The sequence below is a fragment of the Bombina bombina genome, chromosome 2 (genome assembly GCF_027579735.1).
Source record: "Bombina bombina isolate aBomBom1 chromosome 2, aBomBom1.pri, whole genome shotgun sequence".
NCBI classification, from domain to species: domain Eukaryota; kingdom Metazoa; phylum Chordata; class Amphibia; order Anura; family Bombinatoridae; genus Bombina; species Bombina bombina.
This window is the reverse complement of record NC_069500.1, coordinates 273,100,377-273,119,900: the sequence shown is the minus strand read 5'-3', so window position 1 is coordinate 273,119,900 and position 19,524 is coordinate 273,100,377. Positions and strand designations below refer to the sequence as shown.

Below are 19,524 nucleotides of genomic sequence, written 5' to 3'. Positions count from 1 at the left end.
AAACGGCACAATAAGTTTAATTTACATAGTATGGCTCATGCTCTCAGATGCAATACAGTGTTTTTTTCAGTGCTTACTGTCACCACTTTGAAAACAAGAGCCACTTGAAAACTTTTGAGTGCCATAGATAATCTTATTTTATAAATGTTTCACAAATTCATAATGCAAAATCAATAATCCAAAATGACAAAAAAAATAAAAGTATACTGTGGTAGATCAAATACATCAAAAATATATGAACATGTATACATGGACAATTTCACCAGAGAATAAGTGAATATTTGCACTTGATTTTTAAATGTCAAGCTACCTCCTTCAAAATGGGCAGAAAATTCAAAATATCAAAAAGCCCTGATCCTTCACATCGACATCCCACTTTTATCATATACTCTAGCAAAGAGAAGAACCAGGAAGAATGCGAAGGGATTAATGCTAAATACAAAAACATTCTGTGTGTCTCACAAAAGATGAGAAATGCATACATATGTATATATAAAAAGTGCACAATCTAATAAAGACTAAGAGGCAGATTTATGAAGCAGTCAAGCTGCTTATTCCACGACTGCTGCTCCTTAACATCCTCCACCTCCGAGGCGGCAAACAGCAACAATCCCGATCAGATATGATCGGGATGATTGACACCCCCTGCTAGTGGACGATTGGCCGCAAATCTGCAGGGGGCACAAGAAATGCTTGTGCAATATTAAAGTGAAGGTAAACTTTGATGAATGAAAGCCGTTTTTTTTTTTTTTTAAATACCATTAAAAGCAGGGGCACTTTCATACATCAAAGTTTAGAAGGCAGCCATTTTGATTAAAAACTTGCCTATTTTTTTCACAGCCAGAGCAGCTTCCCCCACACGGAGATCCTCTCTTCACACGTCATCAATGACTAATCCAGCTTCATCCAATTACGGCATGGCCTCAGGCAATGACTACCCTGGGGGGGAAAGCCGTGATTGGAGGAAGCTGGATTAGTAATTGATGACGTGTGAAGAGAGGATCTACGTGTGGGGGAAGCTGCTCTGGCTGTGAAAAAAACAAGCAAGTTTTAATTAAAACGGCTGCCTTCTAAACTTTGATGTATGAAAGTGCCCCTGTTTTTAATAGTATTTTTAAAAAACGGGCTTTCACTCATCAAAGTTTACCTTCACTTTAAATGCAGACAGCGTATACTGTCGGCATTTAGCGATGTCGGGTGGACATAAATAAGAACAAAGCAAAAAAATAATAAGTTCAAGAAAATAACTAGATCATTTTAGAGAATATCAAATTCAATTCCAGATAAAATTTCTCCTTGAAGGGATATTCAGAATATATCCAACACCACAGCCTCCCTTATGAGACCAAGACCTCAGGTACTTCACAAAAGATTCTTAAAAAAACCCCACAAGCACAAGGGACCTCACATAGCATATCAAATGTGAGAGAAAAATGTGCAGAGAAGGTCTCCGCAACAGACAGCTGCTATCCTTGCGGAGACTTAAGTTCACAGAGGTGCTCCAATTTCTCAATATATCCATAGACACCACTGGTGTGGTGTTTAATCACATGCGAGTACCTTCTTGGCTATCTCTGCACTTGTGTTACTCTACAATTATACTATACACTATATGGGGCCCCTTGTGCTTATGTTTTTTTTTTAAAAGAAAACAAAATGTGCCTAATAATAAGGTACCATTGATTTTAGCGTGAGTAGTAACATACAATGCAATTAGATGACGATAAAAGCACTGAATTGCCTTTATGGCAAAAATGACACCCCAAAAAGGAATCTGGCACAAAAGGGTGAAAAGGAACAATGCCCGATTAAGGTTAAACATGGACAACTGGAAGAAGAACTAGGTGAGAATTAAAATAGCCTAATAAAACAAATATTAGGATATCTAATCATCATGTACTTGGAAAGAATTTAGGGAGGACTGTGAGGTCTGGGCAGAAAGAGTCTTTAAATGGAAGGGAAAGACCATAAACTGTAAATGTTGGTGCCCAAAGACAAAGTTGAGGAACTTACAGTGGGGCAAGAAGAATGGGAATATGAAGATTAGTAATGTATGTATTGGGTACTTGTAAAGCGCGGCTAATCACCCGTAAGGGTCTCAAGGCGCTGCTCATTTTATCGACCTCGGAAGGATGAAAGGCTGAGTGGACCTCGCCGGGGATCGAACCTGCAACTCTGGGGTTGCTACAGAGCTCAGCCACAGTGCCTTAGCATGCTGTGCTATCTGTCCGGCTTCATGACAGTAATCATGACATATACTGGCCAGGCCCCATAGTTTTCAGCATAGAAAGGAGTAACATTTAACTACCAGAGCCTAAGGTAGCAAATATGGCATTTTACGTTGTACACAAGAAGGTTTGAATAAAACCCCTATTCACAGTCTTGCAAGGGGATGGGTAATTAAAAAAACCACACAGAGACACACAACATGGCTGAAGAGGGGAAGCAAGGTGAAATATTTTGTACTCTTAAAAAATATATATCTTTTATCCACTTTTTCAGATATGAAGCTCAGTGATGTGGCATTGAAGTGGTATAACTGGTATCTCCTGGGAAGTTTCCTTTATTTTTAGGAGGATGGCTGGCCTTAAAGGGCCATGATACCCACATTTTTAAACATTTTAAAGTGATGCAGCATAGCTGTAAAAAGCTGACTAGAAAATATCAACTGAACATCTCTATGTAAAAAAGGAAGATGTTTTACCTCAAAATGTCCTAAGTATTCACACCCCCATTGTAAAGGACTTTAAGCAGCAAATCAGTATGCCTGTACCGGGACAGAAAAAAGAGCGAGCCTCATGCACACTCATGTTATTTCCCTATTCAGTTTAAGGAAGTTTACTATGAAATCTCATGAGATGACTGTAAAAGAGTTCATGAATACAGCACTGCTGATCCAGATTGGCTGCTGTTCATTTCTTCCTTTTTTTTTTTTCTTTAAAAAACCTGCAGCTGGGCAGTAACCGAAAGATAAATTTTTACAGAATACTTACTCTGGTGAGCTGAGGAATTTGTAAAAAAAGGAAGATTTTTTTTTTTACTTCAGAGATTTCCAGGTGATATTTTCCTGTCAGCTTTTTACAGTTATGCTGCATCACTTTCAAGTGATTTAGCATATGAGTATTATGTCCCTTTAAGTAATTTCACTGTCATCAGTCTTAAACACACACCTAAAGCATGTAGAATAACCTCCTAACTTCCGCAGCAACAGTTATTGTGCTTGGGCCTTTTTTTAAAAAAACATTGTGTAGAGAAAAACATGCACTACTAAGGTTTGGTCTGTAGCCTTAAAATGTATTGACACTATGAACATGGAGACCCTGTGAAATCCCTCTTTAAAAAGGCGCAGAGGTAGCCGATTAGCCTCCAGAGGCCCATTAGAAGGCAGCTGGTTAGGCAGATACCACCTGAGCTACACAATGGAAGCAAAGCTTTAGATACAGCACATTTAAAAACGACAACACACACCTTAAGATTTTAATATAAAATATTTAGTTATGTGTGGTAAAACAATTTTGCAAAATCCTTTCATTATTTTGCCCCTTGCCATGTAATTTAGTTCTGGAAAAAATGTGGATTTTCAAATACTCAGTACTGGAAATTCCAACTGCAGCCATAAATATATCACATTCATATAAAGCTTAGATTAACGTAGCAGTTTTACAGTACAAGAGTTTTTGTTATCATAGAGAGATTTCAGGAAGCTACTCAACGTTCATCCCAGGTTCCATGTCTACAGGAAGGGTATGTGAGAGAACTGTGTGTCAAAGGAGCTAGCCCAAGGTACACCATGCAGAGATGGTGGAACTTCTGTATGGTAAAGTCTCTAGAAGCACAAAAGAAGCAGGTAAAAAAGGGCCCTTGCAGTTCACAGAAATGAAATAGCAAGATCCAGATGAATTGGCAAAACTATTGTAGTTTGCATGAATAGAAGAGAGGTGACAAAGGAATCAGAGAATCCAAGAACACAAGGCAAGGGAGAGGACAGAAGGAAGAGGGGTTTCCCTCTAAACGGTTTGATGTTTCTGTCATTCCATCTAAATAGCACGACAGTAACCCAATGTAGACAAGTGAAACAAAAAAATAAAATTATACCATGTCAGTCTATGGATTCTGAATATTTACAGGTTAACATTTTTGTGCACTACATTAAAATGCTGAAATAACTCCAGTGCATAGTTTTGTTTTATTTCTTTTGTATTACTGATATGATGGAATAAATATCCACCACTACAAACCTAGATGTTTAGTTATTTTAGCAATCAATACTTGTGCAAAGTACAAGAAGCAAAGCAAGTGCTACAAAACAAGATGGAGACGGTAGGGCATCTTATGAGGTAAAGCACAGATGCACATGTGAGTGAATGAGAAATATCTGATGTAGTGAACGCAAAGTGAGATTACTAAACAGCTACCAAATGTCGACCAGTAGCAAATCTTTAACAAGTGTCCATTAATAACAAAAATAAGAAAAACATTTGAAATAATTAAATCAACTTTAAAGCAATTCAGTGGATTGCAAACAAAATATTTTTCTATAATGTGGACTTGTGGGCAATTCATGATAAACCATAAAACATTTCAGTGCAGAGAAGGTAATCCATAGTAGGAATGGATGGTTTCTCCAAAAATAAAAACAATGTTTCATTATGCAGTAAATTAATTGACACATACATTTACTAGAAAGTGAACCAGCCACTTGCATATACGAGTGTCATCAAAATAGGATAGTTGGGCAACATGGTGTAAAGAGAGAATGTGGAGAATAGTAGCAGTAATACTAGTCATTGCATCTGAAATACTAAAGTTATGGACAAAATATTTAGCCTTGGCCATCTTTTTTCACACTGCTCAAATCCGCTAATACCAACAGAATAGGGAATAAGATGCTTTAAGAATATGACTTCATAAAGTGCTCGTCATGTGCTCAATGAGGTTTGTTTTTTTTCTTAATCTAGTGACAGAAATTTACAAGTTATGATATACAAAATTTAGACATGGTGACTTAAAAACAAGCTGAGCATATTTCGAGATCCTACCAATGCTAAAGTTACTTATACAAATCACAATTTTAGCATGCTTTTTATACATGATGAGCAGCAGCTAAAAATATTTATATTAGCAAGAGCAGACTCGTAAAGCTATAGTTATACCGACATCAATGTCAACCATGAAATAAAATGTGCCACTTTATATTGTAGGGGTTCATTTCTGCAAGTCTGCTGTGTGTGTACAAGGCAACAAAAACACAAGGTTAGGACAAGTGGTAAGAACACTGAAAGTTGCCGTAATATTACACATTCAAGCTACATTCAGGCTGTAATTTAAAAAAAAAAAATAATAATAATCAAGTCACATATATATCAGGGAAAAGAAATGAACATTAACCTCTGTTACCAATAATAATAATAAAAAAAAACACTACTACTTTACAATGCCCACAGATTATATACTGAAACATGAAATATTTAAACACTGAAAGGTAATTGTGTATATAGATATAAAAAAGAGGGCAATTTGTAAAAAAAAAAAAAAAATCAACAGGAATCAGAAAAAAAATAAAATGATATTAGACCAAGCAAACATCAGTGTCCCTAGGACACAGTTATTCAAAGCCACCAATAAATCCCTGCATGTCCATAAAAACACCTGAGGAAGGTAAGGCTTCATTAAAACCTGTTCTTGACATTGAAAACTTTGCATTTGTAAAAGTTGCTCAACTGCTGGTAAATCAGAGATCAAAGGATTTCATTATAGCATCTCTGTCAAATCGGAAGCTCATAAAAGCTCTGGAACAGAAATGGGATTGAAGATCACTATTGCAAGTATCCAGGCCATTGTCTCCATGGGTATAATGGTGTTCTTCACTGGGATAGCAAGTATCTAATGCAGTGTCTGAAAATAAACATAAGGCATCATTTAAAGGGACACAAAACAAGTTGGGATAGAGACAATATGTACTTTAATTACTTTACCTGCAAATTTCTACTCCAGTGTCTCCCCATTAACCCTTTCTTTTAAGTTTCCGAATTGTACAGCTCTAACTCCCCCCCACACATTTCCTTCTATAGCTGTATCTATATCTACCATTGGATTTGGTAGAATGCAGAAGTGAACAGTCATTATCTGCTGGAGCATGCCTAAAAGCAAATAAGCTGCTGTACCTTATACACAGCATTAAAAATTAAAATCCCTGTCTGTACTTTCCTACCACCGTCGCTGTAAGGCTATTCCAATATGTATTACAACTGTACCATTTAGGAAAATAAAGCCAGGCACAGTGAACCAGGGCCGCCACTAGAAATTTTGGGGCCCCTGACTTAACCATTGATCAGGGCCCCCCCTTTGACATGTGCAATTTTTGACCAAGTGACTAAAACGTATATGCACTTTATTCTTAAGTGTCTATTTAAACTTGGAAATGTTGTAAAGGTAGTAACATACAAACACACAGAAACATTCATACACTGAAACACACACACACCCACTCACACATAAGGATTCACATATAGACACTCTAGCAGACACACAAAGAAACACATTCAGACACAGACACCCAAACAGACACTCAGCACTTGTTTACATTGACATGACAAGTAATGAGGTAGACTACAGTTTGGTAAAAAAAAAAAGGAGATTTAGAAAACAAAATATGGAGTTCTGATTATCTTTTTGTAAAGAAAGATGCCAACTAAATGATGGCAACAGCATGCAGTGGCTGAAAGGAAGGGCCCTGAACTGCCTAAACAATAATTTAAATGTTAAATGGTGCATTAGGTGACTTCCGGAAAGGTCTCATTAGTCTCAAAGTTTGTAGAAAGATGTGAATAATCAGTAGTAAGGTCAAAATGTACGTAAAAGGAACAGACAATGGACAAACACAAACTTAAACTTGCACATACACCCAAGGAAACACAGACAGAGACAGCCTCAGAAAACACACAAAGACATACACACACAGAAAGACAACCACATAAAACAAAGAAAGACATACATACACACACCCTCACTGAGACATCCACAAAAAACACACAGACACCCAGAGAGACATCCACAGAACACACAGACATACATACATACACACCCTCACCGATGCATCCACAGAAAACACAGACATACACACCCACCCTCACAGAGTCATCCAGAGAAAATACACAAAGACAAACATACACACACCCTCACAGAGACACCCATAGAAAAAGCTCAAAGACATACACACCCACTCTCACAGAGGGATCCACAGAAAAAAAAATACATACACACTCATAGAGACACAAACCAAAGAACAAAGACATAAACACAGACACCCACAGAAACACTCACAGGAGGAAACAGTTATGCACCTTGCATCCCCTAAATCAACGTTGTGTGACATGCATGATAAAAAAATGCAGAAATTAAGAGATCACTTTTTAAAGAATCATATCTGTAAATGTGCAAACAAAAATAATTCTGTGAATTCAAAATTGTACATTAATGATAAGGGTAGATGGCTAGATGAAGAAAAGTACTTTTAAAAGGTTGACATACGTTTGTTTTTTCCCCATTTTCCCCAACTAAGAGCACCACTTCAAATATAGTGTACAAATGTTCCCATCTGTGAGCTGTACTTATGGATTTTGAAAATGCTGTACTCTATATGGTCTTGGTAGAACCATAAGCTGTGGTACTCATACCATTAGATCTTATTAAATTCAGGATTTAGGCTTGTTGGTATGTATTTAAAAATTAAGTCAGCTGTACTGTAAACTGGACAGTTTAAAGTTAACCTGTCTCATTTCAAACACTGAGCAATCTTAGTCTGAGAGTATAACATTTTATGCAGATGTAAAAATCTTAGATAAAGTGCCTCCTTGCATCTGGAAAGAAATTGCATAAAGGGGCAGTAAACTGGAATGATATATATATATATATATATATATATATATATATATATATATATATATATATATATATATAAAACATAATTTATGTAAGAACTTACCTGATAAATTCATTTCTTTCATATTAGCAAGAGTCCATGAGCTAGTGACGTATGGGATATACATTCCTACCAGGAGGGGCAAAGTTTCCCAAACCTCAAAATGCCCATAAATACACCCCTCACCACACCCACAAATCAGTTTAACGAATAGCCAAAAAGTGGGGTGATAAGAAAAAAGTGCGAAAGCATATAAAATAAGGAATTGGAATAATTGTGCTTTATACAAAAAAATCATAACCACCACAAAAAGGGTGGGCCTCATGGACTCTTGCTAATATGAAAGAAATGAATTTATCAGGTAAGTTCTTACATAAATTATGTTTTCTTTCATGTAATTAGCAAGAGTCCATGAGCTAGTGACGTATGGGATAATGACTACCCAAGATGTGGATCTTTCCACGCAAGAGTCACTAGAGAGGGAGGGATAAAATAAAGACAGCCAATTCCTGCTGAAAATAATCCACACCCAAAATAAAGTTTAATGAAAACATAAGCAGAAGATTCAAACTGAAACCGCTGCCTGAAGTACTTTTCTACCAAAAACTGCTTCAGAAGAAGAAAACACATCAAAATGGTAGAATTTAGTAAAAGTATGCAAAGAGGACCAAGTTGCTGCTTTGCAAATCTGATCAACCGAAGCTTCATTCCTAAACGCCCAGAAAGTAGAAACTGACCTAGTAGAATGAGCTGTAATCCTTTGAGGCGGAGTTTTACCCGACTCGACATAGGCATGATGAATTAAAGATTTCAACCAGGATGCCAAAGAAATAGCAGAAGCTTTCTGGCTTTTTCTAGAACCAGAAAAGATGAAAAATAGACTAGAAGTCTTTCGGAAAGACTTAGTAGCGTCAACATAATATAACAAAGCTCTAACAACATCCAAAGAATGCAATGATTTCTCCTTAGAATTCTTAGGATTAGGACATAATGAAGGAACCACAATTTCTCTACTAATGTTGTTAGAATTCACAACCTTAGGAAAAAATAAAAGAAGTTCGCAACACCGCCTTATCCTGATGAAAAATCAGAAAAGGAGACTCACAAGAAAGAGCAGATAATTCAGAGACTCTTCAGGCAGATGAGATGGCCAAAAGAAACAAAACTTTCTAAGAAAGAAGTTTAATGTCCAAATGAATGCATGGGTTCAAAAGGAGGAGCTAGAAGAGCCCCCAGAACCAAATTCAAACTCCAAGGAGGAGAAATTGACTGAATGACAGGTTTTATACGAACCAAGTCTTGTACTAAACAATGAATATCAGGAAGATTAGCAATCTTTCTGTGAAAAAGAACAGAAAGGGCAGAGATTTGTCCTGTCAAGGAACTTGCGGACAAACCTTTATCTAAACCATCCTGAAGAAACTGTAAAAAAATTCTCGGAATTCTAAAAGAATGCCAGGAAAAATGATGAGAAGACACTAAGAAAACAGAATTTATGTTTACCTGATAAATTACTTTCTCCAACGGTGTGTCCGGTCCACGGCGTCATCCTTACTTGTGGGATATTCTCTTCCCCAACAGGAAATGGCAAAGAGCCCAGCAAAGCTGGTCACATGATCCCTCCTAGGCTCCGCCTACCCCAGTCATTCGACCGACGTTAAGGAGGAATATTTGCATAGGAGAAACCATATGGTACCGTGGTGACTGTAGTTAAAGAAAATAAATTATCAGACCTGATTAAAAAAACCAGGGCGGGCCGTGGACCGGACACACCGTTGGAGAAAGTAATTTATCAGGTAAACATAAATTCTGTTTTCTCCAACATAGGTGTGTCCGGTCCACGGCGTCATCCTTACTTGTGGGAACCAATACCAAAGCTTTAGGACACGGATGAAGGGAGGGAGCAAATCAGGTCACCTAAATGGAAGGCACCACGGCTTGCAAAACCTTTCTCCCAAAAATAGCCTCAGAAGAAGCAAAAGTATCAAACTTGTAAAATTTGGTAAAAGTGTGCAGTGAAGACCAAGTCGCTGCCCTACATATCTGATCAACAGAAGCCTCGTTCTTGAAGGCCCATGTGGAAGCCACAGCCCTAGTGGAATGAGCTGTGATTCTTTCGGGAGGCTGCCGTCCGGCAGTCTCGTAAGCCAATCTGATGATGCTTTTAATCCAAAAAGAGAGAGAGGTAGAAGTTGCTTTTTGACCTCTCCTTTTACCGGAATAAACAACAAACAAGGAAGATGTTTGTCTAAAATCCTTTGTAGCATCTAAATAGAATTTTAGAGCGCGAACAACATCCAAATTGTGCAACAAACGTTCCTTCTTTGAAACTGGTTTCGGACACAGAGAAGGTACGATAATCTCCTGGTTAATGTTTTTGTTAGAAACAACTTTTGGAAGAAAACCAGGTTTAGTACGTAAAACCACCTTATCTGCATGGAACACCAGATAAGGAGGAGAACACTGCAGAGCAGATAATTCTGAAACTCTTCTAGCAGAAGAAATTGCAACTAGAAACAAAACTTTCCAAGATAATAACTTAATATCAACGGAATGCAAGGGTTCAAACGGAACCCCCTGAAGAACTGAAAGAACTAAATTGAGACTCCAAGGAGGAGTCAAAGGTTTGTAAACAGGCTTAATTCTAACCAGAGCCTGAACAAAGGCTTGAACATCTGGCACAGCGGCCAGCTTTTTGTGAAGTAACACAGACAAGGCAGAAATCTGTCCCTTCAGGGAACTTGCAGATAATCCTTTTTCCAATCCTTCTTGAAGGAAGGATAGAATCCTAGGAATCTTAACCTTGTCCCAAGGGAATCCTTTAGATTCACACCAACAGATATATTTTTTCCAAATTTTGTGGTAAATCTTTCTAGTTACAGGCTTTCTGGCCTGAACAAGAGTATCGATAACAGAATCTGAGAATCCTCGCTTCGATAAGATCAAGCGTTCAATCTCCAAGCAGTCAGCTGGAGTGAAACCAGATTCGGATGTTCGAACGGACCCTGAACAAGAAGGTCTCGTCTCAAAGGTAGCTTCCAAGGAGGAGCCGATGACATATTCACCAGATCTGCATACCAAGTCCTGCGTGGCCACGCAGGAGCTATCAAGATCACCGACGCCCTCTCCTGATTGATCCTGGCTACCAGCCTGGGGATGAGAGGAAACGGCGGGAACACATAAGCTAGTTTGAAGGTCCAAGGTGCTACTAGTGCATCCACTAGAGCCGCCTTGGGATCCCTGGATCTGGACACGTAGCAAGGAACTTTGAAGTTCTGACGAGAGGCCATCAGATCCATGTCTGGAATGCCCCACAGCTGAGTGACTTGGGCAAAGATTTCCGGATGGAGTTCCCACTCCCCCGGATGCAATGTCTGACGACTCAGAAAATCCGCTTCCCAATTTTCCACTCCTGGGATGTGGATAGCAGACAGGTGGCAGGAGTGAGACTCCGCCCATAGAATGATTTTGGTCACTTCTTCCATCGCCAGGGAACTCCTTGTTCCCCCCTGATGGTTGATGTACGCAACAGTTGTCATGTTGTCTGATTGAAACCGTATGAACTTGGCCCTCGCTAGCTGAGGCCAAGCCTTGAGAGCATTGAATATCGCTCTCAGTTCCAGAATATTTATCGGTAGAAGAGATTCTTCCCGAGACCAAAGACCCTGAGCATTCAGGGATCCCCAGACCGCGCCCCAGCCCATCAGACTGGCGTCGGTCGTGACAATGACCCACTCTGGTCTGCGGAATGTCATCCCTCGTGACAGGTTGTCCAGGGACAGCCACCAACGGAGTGAGTCTCTGGTCCTCTGATTTACTTGTATCTTCGGAGACAAGTCTGTATAGTCCCCATTCCACTGACTGAGCATGCACAGTTGTAATGGTCTTAGATGAATGCGTGCAAAAGGAACTATGTCCATTGCCGCTACCATCAACCCGATCACTTCCATGCACTGAGCTATGGAAGGAAGAGGAACGGAATGAAGTATCCGACAAGAGTCTAGAAGTTTTGTTTTTCTGGCCTCTGTCAGAAAAATCCTCATTTCTAAGGAGTCTATTATTGTTCCCAAGAAGGGAACCCTTGTTGACGGGGATAGAGAACTCTTTTCCACGTTCACTTTCCATCCGTGAGATCTGAGAAAGGCCAGGACAATGTCCGTGTGAGCCTTTGCTTGAGGAAGGGACGACGCTTGAATCAGAATGTCGTCCAAGTAAGGTACTACAGCAATGCCCCTTGGTCTTAGCACAGCTAGAAGGGACCCTAGTACCTTTGTGAAAATCCTTTAAATCCACCGTGGTCATGAATTGACCTTCCTGGATGGAAGGAAGAATAGTTCGAATGGTTTCCATCTTGAACGATGGAACCTTGAGAAACTTGTTTAAGATCTTGAGATCTAAGATTGGTCTGAACGTTCCCTCCTTTTTGGGAACTATAAACAGATTGGAGTAGAACCCCATCCCTTGTTCTCTTAATGGAACGGGATGAATCACTCCCATTTTTAACAGGTCTTCTACACAATGTAAGAATGCCTGTCTTTTTATGTGGTCTGAAGACAACTGAGACCTGTGGAACCTCCCCCTTGGGGGAAGTCCCTTGAATTCCAGAAGATAACCTTGGGAGACTATTTCTAGCGCCCAAGGATCCAGAACATCTCTTGCCCAAGCCTGAGCGAAGAGAGAGAGTCTGCCCCCCACCAGATCCGGTCCCGGATCGGGGGCCAACATTTCATGCTGTCTTGGTAGCAGTGGCAGGCTTCTTGGCCTGCTTTCCCTTGTTCCAGCCTTGCATTGGTCTCCAAGCTGGCTTGGCTTGAGAAGTATTACCCTCTTGCTTAGAGGACGTAGCACTTTGGGCTGGTCCGTTTCTACGAAAGGGACGAAAATTAGGTTTATTTTTTGCCTTGAAAGGCCGATCCTGAGGAAGGGCGTGGCCCTTACCCCCAGTGATATCCGAGATAATCTCTTTCAAGTCAGGGCCAAACAGCGTTTTCCCCTTGAAAGGAATGTTAAGTAGCTTGTTCTTGGAAGACGCATCAGCCGACCAAGATTTCAACCAAAGCGCTCTGCGCGCCACAATAGTAAACCCAGAATTCTTAGCCGCTAACCTAGCCAATTGCAAAGTGGCGTCTAGGGTGAAAGAATTAGCCAATTTGAGAGCATTGATTCTGTCCATAATCTCCTCATAAGGAGGAGAATCACTGTCGACCGCCTTTATCAGCTCATCGAACCAGAAACATGCGGCTGTAGCGACAGGGACAATGCATGAAATTGGTTGTAGAAGGTAACCCTGTTGAACAAACATCTTTTTAAGCAAACCTTCTAATTTTTTATCCATAGGATCTTTGAAAGCACAACTATCCTCTATGGGTATAGTGGTGCGTTTGTTTAAAGTGGAAACCGCTCCCTCGACCTTGGGGACTGTCTGCCATAAGTCCTTTCTGGGGTCGACCATAGGAAACAATTTTTTAAATATGGGGGGAGGGACGAAAGGAATACCGGGCCTTTCCCATTCTTTATTAACAATGTCCGCCACCCGCTTGGGTATAGGAAAAGCTTCTGGGAGCCCCGGCACCTCTAGGAACTTGTCCATTTTACATAGTTTCTCTGGGATGACCAACTTGTCACAATCATCCAGAGTGGATAATACCTCCTTAAGCAGAATGCGGAGATGTTCCAACTTAAATTTAAATGCAATCACATCAGGTTCAGCTTGTTGAGAAATGTTCCCTGAATCAGTAATTTCTCCCTCAGACAAAACCTCCCTGGCCCCATCAGACTGAGTTAGGGGCCCTTCAGAAATATTAATATCAGCGTCGTCATGCTCTTCAGTATCTAAAACAGAGCAGTCGCGCTTACGCTGATAAGTGTTCATTTTGGCTAAAATGTTTTTGACAGAATTATCCATTACAGCCGTTAATTGTTGCATAGTAAGGAGTATTGGCGCGCTAGATGTACTAGGGGCCTCCTGAGTGGGCAAGACTCGTGTAGACGAAGGAGGGAATGATGCAGTACCATGCTTACTCCCCTCACTTGAGGAATCATCTTGGGCATCATTGTCATTGTCACATAAATCACATTTATTTAAATGAATAGGAATTCTGGCTTCCCCACATTCAGAACACAGTCTATCTGGTAGTTCAGACATGTTAAACAGGCATAAACTTGATAACAAGTACAAAAAACGTTTTAAAATAAAACCGTTACTGTCACTTTAAATTTTAAACTGAACACACTTTATTACTGCAAATGCGAAAAAACATGAAGGAATTGTTCAAAATTCACCAAATTTTCACCACAGTGTCTTAAAGCCTTAAAAGTATTGCACACCAAATTTGGAAGCTTTAACCCTTAAAATAACGGAACCGGAGCCGTTTTGAACTTTAACCCCTTTACAGTCCCTGGTATCTGCTTTGCTGAGACCCAACCAAGCCCCAAGGGGAATACGATACCAAATGACGCCTTCAGAAAGTCTTTTCTAAGTATCAGAGCTCCTCTCACATGCGACTGCATGCCATGCCTCTCAAAAACAAGTGCGCCACACCGGCGCGAAAATGAGGCTCTGCCTATGCTTTGGGAAAGCCCCTAAAGAATAAGGTGTCTAAAACAGTGCCTGCCGATATTATTATATCAAAATACCCAGATAAAATGATTCCTCAAGGCTAAATATGTGTTAATAATCAATCGATTTAGCCCAAAAAAGTCTACAGTCTTAATAAGCCCTTTTTGAAGCCCTTATTTACAATCGTAATAAACATGGCTTACCGGATCCCAGAGGGAAAATGACAGCTTCCAGCATTACATCGTCTTGTTAGAATGTGTCATACCTCAAGTAGCAAGAGACTGCTCACTGTTCCCCCAACTGAAGTTAATTGCTCTCAACAGTCCTGTGTGGAACAGCCATGGATTTTAGTGACGGTTGCTAAAATCATTTTCCTCATACAAACAGAAATCTTCATCTCTTTTCTGTTTCTGAGTAAATAGTACATACCAGCACTATTTCAAAATAACAAACTCTTGATTGAATAATAAAAACTACAGTTAAACACTAAAAAACTCTAAGCCATCTCCGTGGAGATGTTGCCTGTACAACGGCAAAGAGAATGACTGGGGTAGGCGGAGCCTAGGAGGGATCATGTGACCAGCTTTGCTGGGCTCTTTGCCATTTCCTGTTGGGGAAGAGAATATCCCACAAGTAAGGATGACGCCGTGGACCGGACACACCTATGTTGGAGAAATATAAGTCTTCCAGACTCTATAATATATCTCTCTAGATACAGATTTACGAGCCTGTAACATAGTATTGATCACAGAGTCAGAGAAACCTCTTTGACCAAGAATCAAGCGTTCAATCTCCATACCCTTAAATTTAAAGATTTGAGATCCTGATGGAAAAAAGGACCTTGCGACAGAAGGTCTGGTCTTAACGGAAGAGCCCACGGTTGCCAAAAGGCCATCCGAAAAAGAATCCGTCCATGCTGGAGCTACCAGCAGAACAAACGAGCATTCCTTCAGAATCTTGGAGATTACTCTTGGAAGAAGAACTAGAGGCAGAGAGATATAGGCAGGATGATACTTCCAAGGAAGTGATAATGCATTCACTGCCTCCGCCTGAGGGTCCCGGGGTCTGAACAGATACCTGGGAAGTTTCTTGTTTAGATGAGAAACCATCAGATCTATTTCTGGAAGTTCCCACATTTGAACAATCTGAAGAAATACCTCTGGGTGAAGAGACCATTCGCCCGGATACAACGTTTGATGACTGAGATAATCCGCTTCCTAATTGTCTATACCTGGGAAATGAACCACAGAGATTAGACAGGAGCTGGATTCCGCCCAAACGAGAATTCGAGATACTTCTTTCATAGCCAGAGGACTGTGAGTCCCTCCTTGATGATTGATGTATGCCACAGTTGTGACATTGTCTGTCTGAAAACAAATGAACGACTCTCTCTTCAGAAGAGGCCAAGACTGAAGAGCTCTGAAAATTGCACGGAGTTCCAAAATATTGATCGGTAATCTCACCTCCTGAGATTCCCAAACCCCTTGTGCAGTCAGAGACCCCCACACAGCTCCCAAACCTGTAAGACTTGCATCTGTTGAAATTACAGTCCAGGTCGGAAGAACAAAAGAAGCCCCCTGAACTAAACGATGGTGATCTGTCCACCACGTGACGTCGTGACTGAGCAAGTACTGAGCAAGTACCAAGATATCGTCCAAATAAGGAAATACCAATACCCTGTTCTCTGAATACAGACAGAAGGGCACCGAGAACCTTTGTAAAAATTCTTGGAGCTGATGCTAAGCCAAACGGTAGAGCCACAAAACTGGTAATGCTTGTCTAAAAAAGAGAATCTCAGAAACTAAAAGTGATCTGGATGAATCGGAATATGCAGATATGCATCCTGTAAATCTATTGTAGACATATAATGCCCTTGCTGAACAAAAGGCAGGATAGTCCTTACAGCTACCATCTTGAATGTTGGTATCCTTACATAACGATTCAATATTGATAGATCCGGAACTGGTCTGAAGGAATTGACCTTCTTTGGTACAATGAAGAGATAGAATAAAACCCCAGCCCCTGTTCCAGAACTGGAACTGGCATAATTACTCCAGCCAACTCTAGATCTGAAACACATTTCAGAAATGCTTGAGCTTTCACTGGATTTACTGGGACACGGGAAAGAAAAAATCTCTTTGCAGGAGGTCTCATCTTGAAACCAATTCTGTACCCTTCTGAAACAATGTTCTGAATCCAAAGATTGTGAACAGAATTGATCCAAATTTCTTTGAAAAAACGTAACCTGCCCCCTACCAGCTGAGCTGGAATGAGGGCCGCACCTTCATGTGGACTTAGAAGCTGGCCTTGCTTTTCTAGAAGGCTTGGATTTATTCCAGACTGGAGATGGTTTCCAAACTGAAACTGCTCCTGAGGATGAAGGATCAGGCTTTTGTTCTTTGTTGAAACGAAAGGAACGAAAACGATTATTAGCCCTGTTTTTACCCTTAGATTTTTTATCCTGTGGTAAAAAACAGAATTTATGTTTACCTGATAAATTACTTTCTCCAACGGTGTGTCCGGTCCACGGCGTCATCCTTACTTGTGGGATATTCTCTTCCCCAACAGGAAATGGCAAAGAGCCCAGCAAAGCTGGTCACATGATCCCTCCTAGGCTCCGCCTACCCCAGTCATTCGACCGACGTTAAGGAGGAATATTTGCATAGGAGAAACCATATGATACCGTGGTGACTGTAGTTAAAGAAAATAAATCATCAGACCTGATTAAAAAACCAGGGCGGGCCGTGGACCGGACACACCGTTGGAGAAAGTAATTTATCAGGTAAACATAAATTCTGTTTTCTCCAACATAGGTGTGTCCGGTCCACGGCGTCATCCTTACTTGTGGGAACCAATACCAAAGCTTTAGGACACGGATGAAGGGAGGGAGCAAATCAGGTCACCTAAATGGAAGGCACCACGGCTTGCAAAACCTTTCTCCCAAAAAATAGCCTCAGAAGAAGCAAAAGTATCAAACTTGTAAAATTTGGTAAAAGTGTGCAGTGAAGACCAAGTCGCTGCCCTACATATCTGATCAACAGAAGCCTCGTTCTTGAAGGCCCATGTGGAAGCCACAGCCCTAGTGGAATGAGCTGTGATTCTTTCAGGAGGCTGCCGTCCGGCAGTCTCGTAAGCCAATCTGATGATGCTTTTAATCCAAAAAGAGAGAGAGGTAGAAGTTGCTTTTTGACCTCTCCTGTTACCAGAATAAACAACAAACAAGGAAGATGTTTGTCTAAAATCCTTTGTAGCATCTAAATAGAATTTTAGAGCGCGAACAACATCCAAATTGTGCAACAAACGTTCCTTCTTCGAAACTGGTTTCGGACCCAAAGAAGGCACGACTATCTCCTGGTTAATGTTTTTGTTAGAAACAACTTTTGGAAGAAAACCAGGTTTAGTACGTAAAACCACCTTATCTGCATGGAACACCAGATAAGGAGGAGAACACTGCAGAGCAGATAATTCTGAAACTCTTCTAGCGGAAGAAATTGCAGCCAAAAACAAAACTTTCCAAGATAATAACTTAATATCAACGGAATGTAAGGGTTCAAACGGAACCCCCTGAAGAACTGAAAGAACTAAGTTGAGACTCCAAGGAGGAGTCAAAGGTTTGTAAACAGGCTTGATTCTAACCAGAGCCTGAACAAAGGCTTGAACATCTGGCACAGCTGCCAGCTCTTTGTGAAGTAACACAGACAAGGCAGAAATCTGTCCCTTCAAGGAACTTGCAGATAATCCTTTCTCCAATCCTCCTTGAAGAAAGGATAGAATCCTAGGAATCTTTACCTTGTCCCAAGGGAATCCTTTAGATTCACACCAACAGATATATTTTTTCCATATTTTGTGGTAAATTTTTCTAGTTACAGGCTTTCTGGCCTGAACAAGAGTATCAATAACAGAATCTGAGAACCCTCGCTTTGATAAGATCAAGCGTTCAATCTCCAAGCAGTCAGCTGGAGTAGGACCAGATTCGGATGTTCGAACGGACCTTGAACAAGAAGGTCTCGTCTCAAAGGTAGCTTCCATGGTGAAGCCGATGACATATTCCCCAGATCTGCCTACCAAGTCCTGCGTGGTTACGCAGGAGCTATCAAGATCACCTACGCCCTCTCCTGATTGATCCTGGCTACCAGCCTGGGGATGAGAGGAAACGGCGGGAATACATAAGCTAGGTTGAAGGTCCAAGGTGCTACTAGTGCATCTACTAGAGTCGCCTTGGGATCCCTGGATCTGGACCCGTAGCAAGGAACCTTGAAGTTCTGACGAGAGGCCATCAGATCCATGTCTGGAATGCCCCACAGTTGAGTGATTTGGGCAAAGATTTCCGGATGGAGTTCCCACACCCCCGGATGCAATGTCTGACGAATCAGAAAATCCGCTTCCCAAGTTTCCACTCCTGGGATGTGGATTGCAGACAGGTGGCAGGAGCGAGTCTCCGCCCATTGAATGATTTTGGTCACTTCTTCCATCGCCAGGGAACTCCTTGTTCCCCCCTGATGGTTGATGTACGCAACAGTCGTCATGTTGTCTGATTGAAACCGTATGAACTTGGCCCTCGCTAGCTGAGGCCAAGCCTTGAGAGCATTGAATATCGCTCTCAGTTCCAGAATATTTATCGGTAGAAGAGATTCTTCCCGAGACCAAAGACCCTGAGCTTTCAGGGATCCCCAGACCGCGCCCCAGCCCATCAGACTGGCGTCGGTCGTGACAATGACCCACTCTGGTCTGCGGGAGGTCACCCCTAGCGACAGGTTGTCCAGGGACAGCCACCAATGGAGTGAGTCTCTGGTCCTCTGATTTACTTGTATCTTCGGAGACAAGTCTGTATAGTCCCCATTCCACTGACTGAGCATACACAATTGAAATGGTCTTAGATGAATGCGCGGAAAAGGAACTATGTCCATTGCCGCTACCATCAAACCTATCACTTCCATGCACTGTGCTATGGAAGGAAGAGGAACGGAAGGAAGTATCCGACAAGAGTTTAGAAGTTTTGTTTTTCTGGTCTCTGTCAGAAAAATCCTCATTTCTAAGGAGTCTA

The 19,524-nt window shown here is 40.9% G+C and overlaps 1 protein-coding gene across 1 annotated transcript in view; it reads right to left on the bottom strand.

Moving 5' to 3' along the window:
• Nucleotides 1-3,469: 3,469 nt before the first annotated feature.
• The window catches only part of DCP2 (decapping mRNA 2), a 201,060-nt gene continuing 185,005 nt past the window's right edge, over nucleotides 3,470-19,524 (bottom strand). Inside the window, exon 11 of the mRNA XM_053701546.1 lies at nucleotides 3,470-5,895. Within this exon, the coding sequence (XP_053557521.1) occupies nucleotides 5,732-5,895 (164 nt within the window). The 3' untranslated portion in view covers nucleotides 3,470-5,731. The remainder of the gene's footprint in view (nucleotides 5,896-19,524) is intronic.